At 33.2% G+C, this 13,890-nt stretch overlaps 1 protein-coding gene across 8 annotated transcripts in view; it reads right to left on the bottom strand.

Annotated features, from left to right (window-relative positions):
- Window positions 1-13,890, bottom strand: part of PCDH7 (protocadherin 7) — a 421,527-nt gene that overhangs the window by 172,140 nt on the left and 235,497 nt on the right. For 2 of the 8 annotated variants that reach the window (XM_037829541.1, XM_037829542.1), the window contains exon 3: window positions 12,969-13,064. The exons of the other annotated variants lie outside the window; for them this stretch is intronic. In XM_037829541.1, the coding sequence (XP_037685469.1) occupies window positions 12,976-13,064 (89 nt within the window). In that variant the 3' untranslated portion in view covers window positions 12,969-12,975. The remainder of the gene's footprint in view (window positions 1-12,968; window positions 13,065-13,890) is intronic. 8 annotated transcript variants of the gene reach the window in all.

Here is a 13,890-nt window from a genome sequence, read left to right as displayed (position 1 = left end):
CATCAAACACAAAATTGCATTGCAGAAAATATCTGTAGTAATTTATTATTCTGCATAAAGTTATATATAATTAAAATGTAAATGACTACATTCAAGATCACTCCTAAATACACTACCCAAATATTGCAATTCATATTAGGATACAAACCAACAGAAAGTGAGAGTTATTGAATTTTAAATAAATGATTGTAAACTAATTAGCATATATTCATTTCTCATGGATTCTAGACAATGCCTCAGTTCCTTTGTGTGAAAAAAGCATGGCATAAATATGAATTAAAAAATAAGCACAGAAGCAAAACTTATAAAAAGAAACCCGAATATTGCTCACTTTCTCTGAAAGGGAATTTTAGGCAATGGGACCCCATAACTGGAACCAATGTTTAAAAAAATAAAAAAGAACATCATAAGCAGTTTGTCTACAAAATGTGTAAAGGGGGAAGGACTTTGTACTTTGTGCATGGATTGCCTGTACAAGTGGCAAGGCATGTAGAACAATTTCCTCCAAGACAATGTATGCAGATTCTCTTAGTATTGCCATTTTCATTGTCCAAAGCTCTGAAACTGCACCATCTTCTGCTATTTCTGCCTACCCCAGGAGGTATGCAAAGACGTATATTCAAGATCCCATATGCAAAGATATGAAAAATGAAATGCAGTTAGTTCCCAAATAAATATAACTACTGCAGCTAAAGGAGCTTAATACACCCTGTCATTTCCCCTATGGCAAACTAAAGCAGTCAATGAGATACTTCCCCAAAGAAAATGAACTCAAAAGCACACAGCTGACTCGCCCAAACACCATTATTAGGATGCGATAATGTGCAGATAATGTAATGTTAACCTAAAATGGAATATTTTTTGAAGAGTCAAAGTACATGTACTTACATCAAGGGAGAAAGCTTAGACATATGTGTTTGAAATGGAAAGATAATATGTTGGTGTCTAATACATTCTAGATATTGTCCTGGAACTGTTCATCTGCATAAAAAATATGGCCCTCCTGAAACTGCCAGGATCCGTGAAACTCAGAGTCATCTTCTGAATTAAGTCTGGTTGAGACTTAAAAGGCTTTAACTCATGTCAGATTTTCCCTAGATGCGAAAAAAAATTGTTTTGGAAATAAGAAAAAGGTGGTGTAGCCTGCTTGGTTGTGCTGTGTCTTCTTTTTCTCCTATCTGTCATCCCTCTCAGAGTTGACAGGTATAATAAATTCTCAAATGCATGGCATGTACTATTTTACTATCTATGAAGTGTGAAAATAAAGGAGTATACCCAGCCACTATATTTGTAATGAAATATAAAATGGAGAAAAACAATATAAGCAGCAGAATAAATTCTATAAATTCAGTCTAGTACCTAGTTCAGGACTAGGCACAAAGGAGGTAATATTATTATTATTAATTATACATAAAGTTAATTACAAATATTTTTGTAAAGGTACCTTATATTATAAAGATGGGAGTATATTACTTGGTCTTAAATAATCTCCAAGAGCTGAAAAACTTTTTTTCCTAATAATGACAGGAAGCGCATATAAAAACACTGACAAAGGAATATCATCCAGGAAGAGCAACTAATCAATGTTAGAAGGGAATATGAAATCTCCAATGACTGTTAAGCCTCAAAACATATGCTTAGTCAACATATGGCATGATATTTTTACTAGAAGGCCTTATTTTTGATTGACTAGATTTAGGCCAAAAGCCAGAGGAATCTGTGAGTCAGCCCCATCATATCTTCCTGATTCTAGTTACCATTAGCAAAGGGTTGAATTTCATTTAATGGGCTCTACAGTGTATCAGTGACATTTCTTTGTATGTAACCAAGTGTTGGGAGAAAAATGAAGGAGGCCCACTTAGCAGCCAAAGTTGATTTGCATCAATAATACCAAGGAAAATCCTAAAATAGAAGATAAGATGCAAAGGAGAATAAACGATATTTTGATTAACTCTCTACTGCCCTTACCAAATTTTCAGTCTTAGGTTTACATATTTTTCTGCTCATCTATATTTACAAATGATTTGTAGCTCAACGTTTTCTACCATTGATTCATTTTCTTTCAATCCTGGATTGCTCCTTGAACATTCAGCATGAAATATCCTATAATTTCTTCTTCAGATCTTCTCCTTGGCCATTGAGTAAGTGTTCTCTAGAAAATTACTCCAAAAAGTTGCCATGCCAAAGGAGTTCCATTTACAGCAAGCAGCAGGAAGGAATCCTATCAGACAGTATTTTGCTTATTTATAAACTATCTGGATTCCTGATGTGCCTGCATAGTGCCTTGGTAGACGACCGACCGAGCCACAGCCAATTCTCATTTTCCAATTCATCCTTAAAAGCATTTCTCTCAGACTGCCTACACAAAAATTCATTTTTATAAATGCATACTATTCTATTATATCCATTATTTATGCCCTCTTTACTTGAATGCAGCATCTCCCACTTGCATCGAGGTGACTGTCCCTTTTATAAATCGGTAGGAAAATTCTTTCTCTATCTCTCTCTCTCTTCCTCAAGTCATCTGTAAAATGTCTTCATGAACTGTTGGGAGCTTAATGTTTATTACTATATCATCATTTTACAGGTGAGGCAATAAAACATGGATTGGTTAGACCATCTATCAACATTTAATGGGTGTAAGGGCTTTACTTTCCCAGGCCAATTACTCATTGATGAAGTCTATGTCCCCTTTCATTTAGAACTTGGACTAAATAAAATGGAAGTGTTCAATTATTAATTTGAAGTAGAAGAGATAAATAAATAAACAATTAGCAACCATTTACTAAAATACATGAAGGCACACATTTATAGCCCTATAAACTATTTAAAATAAAAGGCAATGCTTGCTTGCAGTTATAAATGTCTAAACGTTTCATTTTCAATAAGGTAAATCCTTAGGTGCCATGGCCACAGGCACTAGAGTGATCCACAAGCACTTAAAAATCTATATAATGCCATCTGGTCTTGGGAAGAAAAAAATAACATGCACATTTTACTTATTAATATAATATTCATGCACCTATAGGAAATATGCTACCACATAAGCTACAGCCATGCAAAAATGAACTCTGTATAAGTATTAATAATAGATTATATTTTTTCTCTTTCAAAACTGCCAAGCAATGAGCAGTTGTGTGTTTTAATTCTGCTTTTTCCACTAAAAAGATATAACTCATCCAGTAATACAAAATAATATATCTCTCTGAAATCTGGACTTTATGAGTGCCCAAAAATTAGTTCATCATTTTAATTACCAATGGTTCTATATATATCACATATTTCCTTGGAGCAAACCACTTTGAAATCTCACAGTTATTTATAATAAATCCTTGGCATTAAAAAGAGAACTTCACATTGATAAAATGCTCGTTTTAGTTCCCCGTCAATTAATGAGCAAAACTTCTAAAACTCAGTCATTCTCATTATTGAATCTCTTAAATACAACTGCAGGTAAAAACTAAATGTATACTAAAACATAACTGAAATGCTAAATTATGACAGCGTTGGAAAAGGTTAGTGATTTTTATACCAAATTGTAGGTAATTCAATAAATTCTAAAATTTAACCATCTTTTTTTTTCTGAAATGAATTCTTTTATTGAGAACAAAACAACACATGAGCCAGAAATTCAATTAGTTCAGGTGCTTCCCTGAAATTTGACAAATGCCTCCTGTCTTGAAAGGGGAAAAAAATTTCCTCACCATAGCTCTTGAGTTTCCTTTCAGGAGATTTCAATGAAGGAAGGCTTTGAATTAGAATGCATTTAAAGGGGGAAGTTAGTAGTCTTCTATGCTCAGGAGAAGCCCCAAGAAAGAACTCCAGTAACTTTTTAAGGGCTTAAGACATTTAGGGCTGACAAAATGACCCTAAAGTAATTTCTCTGCACAGCTCATTCAATAAAATCATCAGCCCTATATTTTAACCATCTAATAATACTTACCAAGTGCTTTGAGCCTTACACTACTGAAACCATAAGCAGGTTTCCCCCCCAAAAAAGTGTAATAAACTCTTAAATAACCTTGAAATTCTGTTCACTTTTATTCATTAGTCACAACAAAATTAAATGACTAATAAAAATCACTACCTTTTTAAAATCTATTATTACAGATTAAGTAAAATATTCTTTTATGGTTTACCTGTTCACAATACTTTGTCTTTTAAGAAATTATTCTTAATTTGTAATGAAATAATTTGTGCTTTTTGCTACTCACTATTTCAATGATAGTAATGGTTTATTGCATGAAATGATTGGTTTGCAGTTTGTTGGTTGAATTAGATAAAAATTAAAAATTCTCTCAAAAAACAGACTAAGCACTACATCCTTTAGCTATACTATGATGTCTCATTAGCATTTACTTCAGTTGCAAATCTACTGTACAGATGTAACTGATATTACTTTATAAAAACATAATTAGAACTTTAAGGTGCTTTGCCAAAAATACATGAAGATTTTTCTCTTAAATTATATTGGATTCTTCTAAAAATTGAAAATTAAGAAGAATTTTGTTATATAGCATATTCTATTTCCTAAAGTTATTTTTCTAATTGCCAAAGTAATGAATTATAATTTAAATATACCTGCTTGTATTTCTTTTGTAAATTGTAACATCCTGATAACCCAATTAAGACAAGTTGGGTGGTCATAGGTAAATTCTGTATTCCCTTATATGTATCTGATATGATGTTATTTTGATATAACATTCACATATCCAGGATACACATTCTAGAAATACAAAAAAGAGCTTATCCATTCAGTTATCCATGGAACCGTGGGCAGGACTGGCAGGGAATGGTTTCCTTCCACCTTCAGTATACTCTCAGGATTCCTGTTTTCCCATTCTACTTGCTTGTCTTATCTTGCAAAAACTAACAAATGAGCAAAGTGGTTAAGAGTATGTTAAAAACTTGTAACCTGCAGCCTCATCAGTTCTTTCCAGGCACACACAGTTTGATCAGTCTGGCTTTAATGAAATATCCCAAGCTATCACAGGTCAGCATATTATTTCAGCCCCTGAGTCACAACCACAATTTTCTTATGATCAAATGTTGCAAAACATAATCATATGATTTGATTCTTGCTTCTTTTCTCACTCACACTGAGATATTTTCCCTTAACCTAATGTAATCCAGCAGAATTCACAAAAAAGTATATTGATGTGTTAACTGGAAGTTACTTTTCCATCGATTTCCATGATAAAATTAGATATTCAGTCCCTTGAATAAATGCTCTATCTATATATACCAAAAGCTAATTATGTAAAATTGTTTAATTCACATATTTCAAGATACAGTATATAAAATATTTCTGATAACTGGTTCAGAAATAAGAGAAAATGTCACTGATTATATGGGACTTTATTGGGAAAAATATCTTTAAAATAAATGATCTAAAATACCCTTGTAAAACAATAATCTATCCAGTTTAAGCTTTATTATTAAAAATACAGAGATCAGTAAAACTTTAGTTAGCATTTGGTCCGTGTCTTTCATTATATTCACAAAAATCTCACAATTTCAGAATTACATTCATATGTCTTTGCTGTTGCTATATATTTTCTGTGTTTTCTTCATTACTTGAATAGAGTGGCTTATGACATTGTTGTGCTCAGTGTGGAACACAAAGAAACAAAATCCTGAGTAATATGCACTACTGGTGTCTAAGGAGATTTTTCCACTGTCAATTAACTAATACCCCATTACAATTAGCTAATGTGCCAGTGTTAACAATTCTGGTTATAATCAGATGCTCTATGTGTTTAATTGATGCCTATTGTCCTGATTAGAGTGGACAGGCATGCTTGAATAACAATGGTTATGTCTGGTTAATGCTCAAAATTGGAAATCTTTGGTAACTTGCTCCATTTATTCACTGTAAACCCTAAGGGTTTTGTATACCGTGTTGTCCACAGCCACAAGATGGTGGTGATAAAACTGTATTATGCAGCTTCTGATTTAAAGTTGGAATATATTTTTGACTGGTTTTACTTCTGGCACAAATTGTTGGTCGATTGCAAAAAAACATTTGCAAATTCAAACTTTACAAAGGGATGCCAACCTCCATGCCCCTCCAGGAGCACAGCAAACTATACACTCAGTGATTTTCTGATTTTTCTAAACAAAATTGTTTGTTTGCTCTCCTATTTCATCCTGATGCTCAAGACAAGTAGCAAAAGAAAGTATCAAGTCACCAAGGTCTACTCTTTTAAGCAAGTTACTGGAGTAACTTTGGTTTCTTCTAAGATATTCCCTGGACTGGGATTCAGGAAATCTGGTTCGGGATCCTAGACAGAATGATTATGGAAAAGTTACTTTTATTAACAGGATTTCAAAGTGAAGAATTTTCACAATCTCTTCTACATAAAATAATTTATGATTCTGCATGAATGCTTTATGTTCCATTCCTTAATAAATAAAAAATAATCACAAAATTCTTTTGTAAGCTGCTTTATTAAAATTTTTATTATAGTCAGTTATACTACAATACAGGGAAAAAGACATTCAAAATGAGGATAGGGATCAGAGTCTCAGGATGCAAAAGAAGTGGTGGTTCTAACAAAAGAGTGTTAGGTAAAAATACCTGTTTTGTTCTGTTTTGTTTTGTTTTGTTTTGCTTTTGCATGTGCCATTGCCTACAAAGTATTAGAAAGCAGTGTTCTATAAGCGGTTTAATGATTAGGATGTACAGTTGGAAGAAATCAAAGCTATTGACATTAAAAACTGTCACTGTGAATAGTTAAATCACATGAACAGAACAAAAATTTTAAAGTTGCAACTTGGTATACAGGCATAAGTGAGTCTCCAGTCTCTGGCCTCTTTCCACTCCATTACCCTATCAAGTTCTTACATGTACTTCCTGATTTTTGTTTGCATATGCATAGGCATACATATGACATACTTTTTATAAACATTCAACCAAATTTCTATGCATTTGACATTTTCACTTATCCATGCATTTCGAACACTGTGCTGTATCAGTACATATGTAACTGCCTCATTCTTCTTTAACAGCTACATAATATTCCATTCTATATGTGTTCTTTAATGTATTTAAGCCTATCAATTTGGCTTTTTTTTTTTTTTTCATATTTTGCTCTTTCAAATGATTCTATAGTAAAGATCCTTGCCATAAAAAAAATAAGTCTTGGTTCCAAAGATGAAAATTAGTAACTTTCACTTCAGACGGGAAGCCTTGGTAAGATAAAAGCACTACATTAGAATAATGTGCTATAGCATCATCTAACATTAGATTACTTGTGACAGGAATTCTAAATCACAAATTCTGATTAAAACTTTGAATATTATGTCAACAAATTTCAGTATGGAATTATTTCAATTATTATATTGGATGATTGCTATGGGATTACAGATCACTATGGTTGGAATTCATTTTGTCCAACTTACTATTTTATGAATGAATTCCTTTAATAATGGCCTGAGAAATGTCATGCAACCTATGTTTTAACATCTTCAGTGACAATTTTGACAATATAGTCTATTCTATGAAGCAGCCTTTATTTTATTCTATTTTTTTTTTTTGAGCATTTCTTACAGTAAATAAATTTGATCCTTATATGCAGGAAATCTTTTCCCATGTAATCTCCCTGACATTAGTTCCACCTTTAGGAATCACAAAGAATGAGTGTAATCTTTCATCTCTATTGTGCATTCAAAGGCCTCAAATATCTCAAGTGGGGTGTCTTCTCCCACTGCCTTCCTTATGAGAACCAAATGTCCCCTTGGATGCATATATTTTTAAACATAAAAAGCATGTGCACATACTTCAAAAAGGAAAAATACGGCAGCTTTAAGTATAATAATCATGTTTTCTTTTTGAATGAGAAGGTTTCTTAGAATTTATGTAGCAAGCTTATGACATAAAAGGTAATTAACCACAGCATTCCATTCCACTGAGTAAAGCAAGGCCTCAGAATCCTTCTCAGGAGAAAGCTCCAGAAAGAAAAAAATGTCAGCACATGTTATCACTAAAGGCTATATCCCTGATCTAGCTCAGTCCCCATATTTTACAGATGAGGAAACCATGTACTGGAAAGGTTAAATACAATTTAGTCATAGTCAAAGACAGAACAAAACCACAATTTCAAAAATTCCTAATCTTCCATACTCCATAAAATGTTGGAAATTACTTTAAAGATAAACAAGTCAAAATCCCTCATTTTAGTGAAGTAAGTGAGGTTTTGAGAGTTAAAGTGATTAATCCATATCTCCTGATACTCACTCCTCTTCTTTTACGATGACAAAATAGAGTCAAATATATTAAATTGGAATGTTGCAGGTAGCAAAAGCAGTGATAGACAAAGCAGACATAGGTTTCCTATTGTTTTCAGAATATTGCTTAAGAAACTCATGTATAATCATTTGCCTAAAGCCCATTGCTTTGGGAACTCAATCTAAAATAAGAGGTGGTCACATATGCATACAAATTATGAAGCAATATTCATCATTATTTTTTTAAAAAAATTTATATAGACACTGAGTCTTTTGCAAATATAAAGTCAAGCACTATAATTACCATATGGAAGACCATCATTAATATTCTATAGGTTCATAATATATGAAGCACACTTAAAAATGTAAATCTTCGGTAGGGTCAGGGAAAAGGCACAAGGCATAAAAAGTGTTCTCTGCCAGCAAATTAATTAAATATCCAAGTTCTAGAAAACTGGTCATATATTCTCACTAGGCACTCACTGAATGTCAGGTATGTAAGGCCTCTAAGAGAGTTCCATAATGTACTCGTAAATAGGACTCATCAAGGGACACTGACAGCAGTTTGGCATTAAGGAAGACTCTGCATAAATGGTGATTTTATTTTGTAAATGCTTTTATTCAGGGGGGAAAAAACCCAAATCTGACAGCTAATGCTTTATACATCTTCCAGACTTATTTGCTCTATTTTAATATGCAGGTAACATATTGTTATATATGAGCACATATTATTAGCCAATAAAATCAATAATTTGCATGAAGAAACATTGTAGTTTCATTTTTTCTTTTTTTTCTTTTCTTTTCTTTTCTTTTCTTTTCTTTTCTTTTTTTTTTTTTTTTACTTCCAGTGATATTATTACCCACTTAGAGGACTTAGTTTAGTGCTAAATTTGTTTGAATGATGAATTTGTTTCTTAGCCAGAACTACCATAGGCATGCGAGTCAAACTAGAATATTCAATTAAACATATAAAGTAAAAACTGCAAATTATAATTATCATTTGTTTCTGTTTTTTTAATTAATTCATTTTTTTCTACCTTTTTTAACACTACACTTCTATTTATTTTATTTATATACTATACTATATATGCTAACCAAACCATACCTTTATTATATACAAATCCAGGTGAAAGCTATATGCAATTGTAAACTGCACCTCATTCTTTTACTGAAGAAATTGAAATGGATGTCCTGGGTTCTTTAAACCAACTTAATATAAGGGTATAAACTGGGAGATCCCATCCTGAATTCCTCATTTTATAAAAGGAATTTCACACTAAATGATAGTAAGTAGAATGCTAAAAAGGCTTCCAACCAAGTAATCTAGAATACTTACTTAGGAAGACTGGAGTTTACATATATACATGTAAAAGTATATATATGTGTGTGTGTGTATATGTGTGTGTGTGTGTGTGTGTGTGTGTGTGTGTATATATATATATATATATATATATATATAGAGAGAGAGAGAGAGAGAGAGAGAGAGAGAGAGAGAGAGAGAGAAATTGAGGGGAAGACGCATTATGACATGATGGTTGAATTCAGGTTTTGGAAATAGTTTCATTTGGAAAAGGAATAGAATTTATTTTGTGTATTCCCAAAGGGAAAACACAGGATAAATGGATTCAAGTTGCAGAAAGGTAGGTCTTGGCTCAAAAAAAGCCTTCAAGTAAAGCACGCCTTCAAATAGAGTAAGCTACCTCTGGATTTTGTGTCACTGGAATTAACTCAAGCAGAGATGACTGAATCTTTTTTTTTATTAATGCAGTTTTATTGAGATGTAGTATAATCACAATGACTGATTCTTAAATGGTTTTCAGAATGCATGCACGATCTAAGACTGGATTGGCTGACCGCTAATCTTTCTCCCAATGCATACAATCTAAGTTCAAATTCAGTAAATACTTATTCTATGCCCTAGGCACTGCACATAAAGAAAAAATATGTATGAAATGGTCTTTATAGTCACAGAGCTAACAGATTAATTCTATTGTTATCTTGGTAAAAAGCCTGGTGTGTGGGGAGGGATATTTTGACTTATATACTAATTTTCTAACAAGCCTTTTCTCAGTTGTATTCTCTAGACACAGTGTTTTTAATCTCAAATACGTATCTTCAAAGTAATGTTTAAACCTTTATCTTAAACTCAAAAACAGGGTTCTCTCTCTCACACACACAAAGTCCTTGAGAAATACATTGTACACAAATCACTGTATCTTAACTTGCCTTTTTTCTTTATAGCCTTTTCACCTCAAAGGCTCTTCTAAGAATAAAGAAGATGCAAACTCATAAATAAAGTTCTTTTTCTCTAGCCACTTTGATTTTTCCCTCCATTTTATTTCATATTCTTTTACAAATGTCTCAGTAGCTGTGGTTTTCCATGATATGTTTCCTTCAAATTTTTTTTTATTGCTTTTTGATTTATTCATTTTTCCAAAATCTTTTTGTTCCTTTTTTCTCAAGGACTTTTTTCTCTCCTTGGTTTGGCCACTTTCTCTTATCTCATTTTTACTGTTATACTTTTCTTTTTTCATGATGAACTGGTTAGACATTTTTTCTTATTTGATGCCGAGTTCCTTTATTTTCCTGTTTTGTGAAAGGAATAACTGATTTCTTTTCCCTCAAATATTTAAAATATTTGATTAAATTTTCTTCTTTCTATACTAGACATAATCATGTATTTGCTTCTTTTTCTACCACTATATTTGATAAATTTTATACAATTTGAAATATCAATTCCTTCTTCTGTGGATCCTTGTAAAATTTTATACTTCCCTGATTTTTAATTGCAGGTCCTAAATTTAAGCAGAAATAATAAATTGTTTCTTATGCAGAAACATACTGAGTCATCTTTAAAGCTAACAATGGGCAAGAGGCAAAAGATAAAGGGAATAAAAACAGCAGCGGAACGCCTGAGTGAGGGGAAGGGGACAGAGAGCAAAAAAAAAAAATGTTCCGGTGAAAAAGCAGAATGCCTTTTTTGTGGCTGTTTCACTATTCAACTTTCATAGGGTAGTAAGCACCGTGGACACTGGAGAGTTCATAAAGGATGCAGAGTTGAACAGGGATGACATTCTTATCTTTGGAAGGAATCAGGGAAAGCTTTACAAAGCACATTCTACATTCTCATTGTTCTTGACCACTTTATTCCTTGCTAAGCCTTAGTCTTCTCTTCTATTAAACAAAGATAATAATTTCTAACCCAATGCTCCTTTGTGAGGATGAATTAAGAAGACAGAGGTAAAACTTTTTAACACTGTGCCTGATTCAGGGAAAACTCTCAATATATGTTTGCTGCTATTATATTGCAAATTTTACCATCAGGCCTAGGGAAAAGGCTGTCCTGAAGGAAGATCCCAACCATGCAAAGGCCTGTGGACTTGAAAGGTTAGATGCACTGGGAAAGAGGTAGAGGCCAGAGCACAGGATAACAGCATAATATAAAGACTAGAAATGTGGGTAGAAATAGGATCATGAAAGGCAACCAATGATTTCAGAGCCTTATCTGATAGGAAGCAATACGTTTCCAAAGGAAGGTGATGGTCCAGCTTAAACACATTTCTTCTGCAGTTTCCCTAGTATTCCAAATGCATTTAAGTACAGTGGGAAAACATGATCTTTTAAAGTTCAGCAGAAGTGCGTGTACATCAAACTAGTTTACATTCTTTAGATACACAAACAAGTCCTAATTAGGCCACCATTTAAAGAGAACATAAATAAATAATACTGCACACACATGCACACCTATAAACACATTCACTATATATATATATATATATATATATATTTTTTTTTTTTTTTTGAGATACCTGCCAATAATCTTCCTAGCCCAAAGGTAGTGAGGTAGTGTTCTAGTTATATGTCTCAAAGAACCTCATAGAGTCACAACACAGGGCTGTAACACCGAGCCTGACACATCCCCAACAAGCCCCTGCAGGCGTTGGGAGGACCAGTTCCACCAGTGGAAGAGGAAATCAGGGAGGCGGGTGTTTCCCGGTGATGACTGAGTTTTCAAGTTTCATAGGTTGTGACTGTGCTGGAATCTGGGCCCCTGAGGGACTAGTTTCTTTCAGATTGTGGCACCATGCAGGGAGGGTTATCTTGGGACTGCTAAACAAAACAGGATCCTTATTCTCCCTCAAATGTCACCGCCTGAGGTGACAAAGTTTTGTAGCAAGTAATTAATGTACATTCAGTTCTCACATCTGAATGGTATAACTTTGTAGAGTATTTAGGTTTGTTTGAACTTGCTTACACTTAATTTACTATAACCAGTTGAGTGTTATAATTGATGTGTATATGATTTGTGCCATGCTTTGAAAAATATAAATGTTACAATAATTGGATTTTGATATGAAATTTACAACCAATTCCTATTTTATGCTTTTCAGTGGTATATCCTATAACAGTTGTTTGTAGAACATTGAAAGTCACGTTTTACATGTACAGTTCCATTTCTTTCCTATGTAAGTGTTTGAGGAACCTGCATAACCCCTTTCTCTGAGAATTGTATCATGAATTCTTCACTCTTTACATAAAAATGACAATGCCTACTGCAGTGCGGTGAATTCTGAAATGCATAACATGCTGGGATATGAAAAGATATACTCAGGTTGAACAATTCCTCCATATCAGCCAGCCCCGTGTTATGGATAAACACTTCTAAACGTAGAAGAGAGAGACTTTTGTCAGAGACGGTAGAAGAGGGGCAACTGCACTTCTTCGTGGGAACCGCCTACCTGTTGATTAATGGAGAGGCCTTAACAGCACTCGTCTTCCATGCGTCTTGCCATGAGGAAAGGGGAGGAAGGGAAAGGTAGTGATGGCAGCAACACCTGGGGAAGGGAGATGGGGAAATAGGTAAAGGGAAAATCAGTCGCCCCTACCATGGTGTCCATCCACAGCTGTTGCCAATAAAACAGTTTGCAAAAACCTGAACTCATTTTCTTAGTTTTTAAAAATATTTAAACCTAGATAAATTCCAAAGATAGTCTAACAAAATTAATTACCATGAAATGTGTTAATCTGGGCATTCTTGGAACCCTAATCTAAATCCAGAGAAGCAGTGGGTTGTCACGCATAAAGAGCTACTATCTTTTCTTACATTTTAATTAGATAGGTTCACTTAAGGCAGGTCTTTGATACACGGGTATCATTTTTTTTTTTTAACAACAGGTTTAAAGAAAGCCATGGGATAAACCTAATACCAAATGTATATTATTTTCTTCCCAAGACATAGTAGGATTTAGATAGCTACATTTCCTCACTCTGCATCTAACTAGTTGCTATATAACTGGCTCATGATACACCTTCCTTTTTTCTTTCTACTAAGGATATGCAGTTTCAATATCAAAACAGCTTAAAGTTGTTATTTTAAAAACAATTAAATTTTAGTAGAGTCTTTACATGCCGCTGGAGGTAGGACTAATAAAAGTTATAGAAATGTTCATCTTTTAATTATATTTTTGTAGACAGGATGTAATCTGGACTACATGTAAATTTTGAAAAGCAAATATGCAGACATATAGAAAGAAATAAAATGAAGATTTTTAATAAAGAGTTGATAGTAAATGATCTGAATTTTAATAATGAAAATTTCTTTCAGTAATTTTTAATACATGAGATAAATCCCCTTCTGAAAAGCAAACACAGCTATAGATT

This window comes from Choloepus didactylus, chromosome 3 (assembly GCF_015220235.1).
Source record: "Choloepus didactylus isolate mChoDid1 chromosome 3, mChoDid1.pri, whole genome shotgun sequence".
NCBI classification, from domain to species: domain Eukaryota; kingdom Metazoa; phylum Chordata; class Mammalia; order Pilosa; family Megalonychidae; genus Choloepus; species Choloepus didactylus.
Note: the sequence above shows the minus strand (reverse complement) of the source record. Positions and strands in the feature narration are given on the sequence as shown.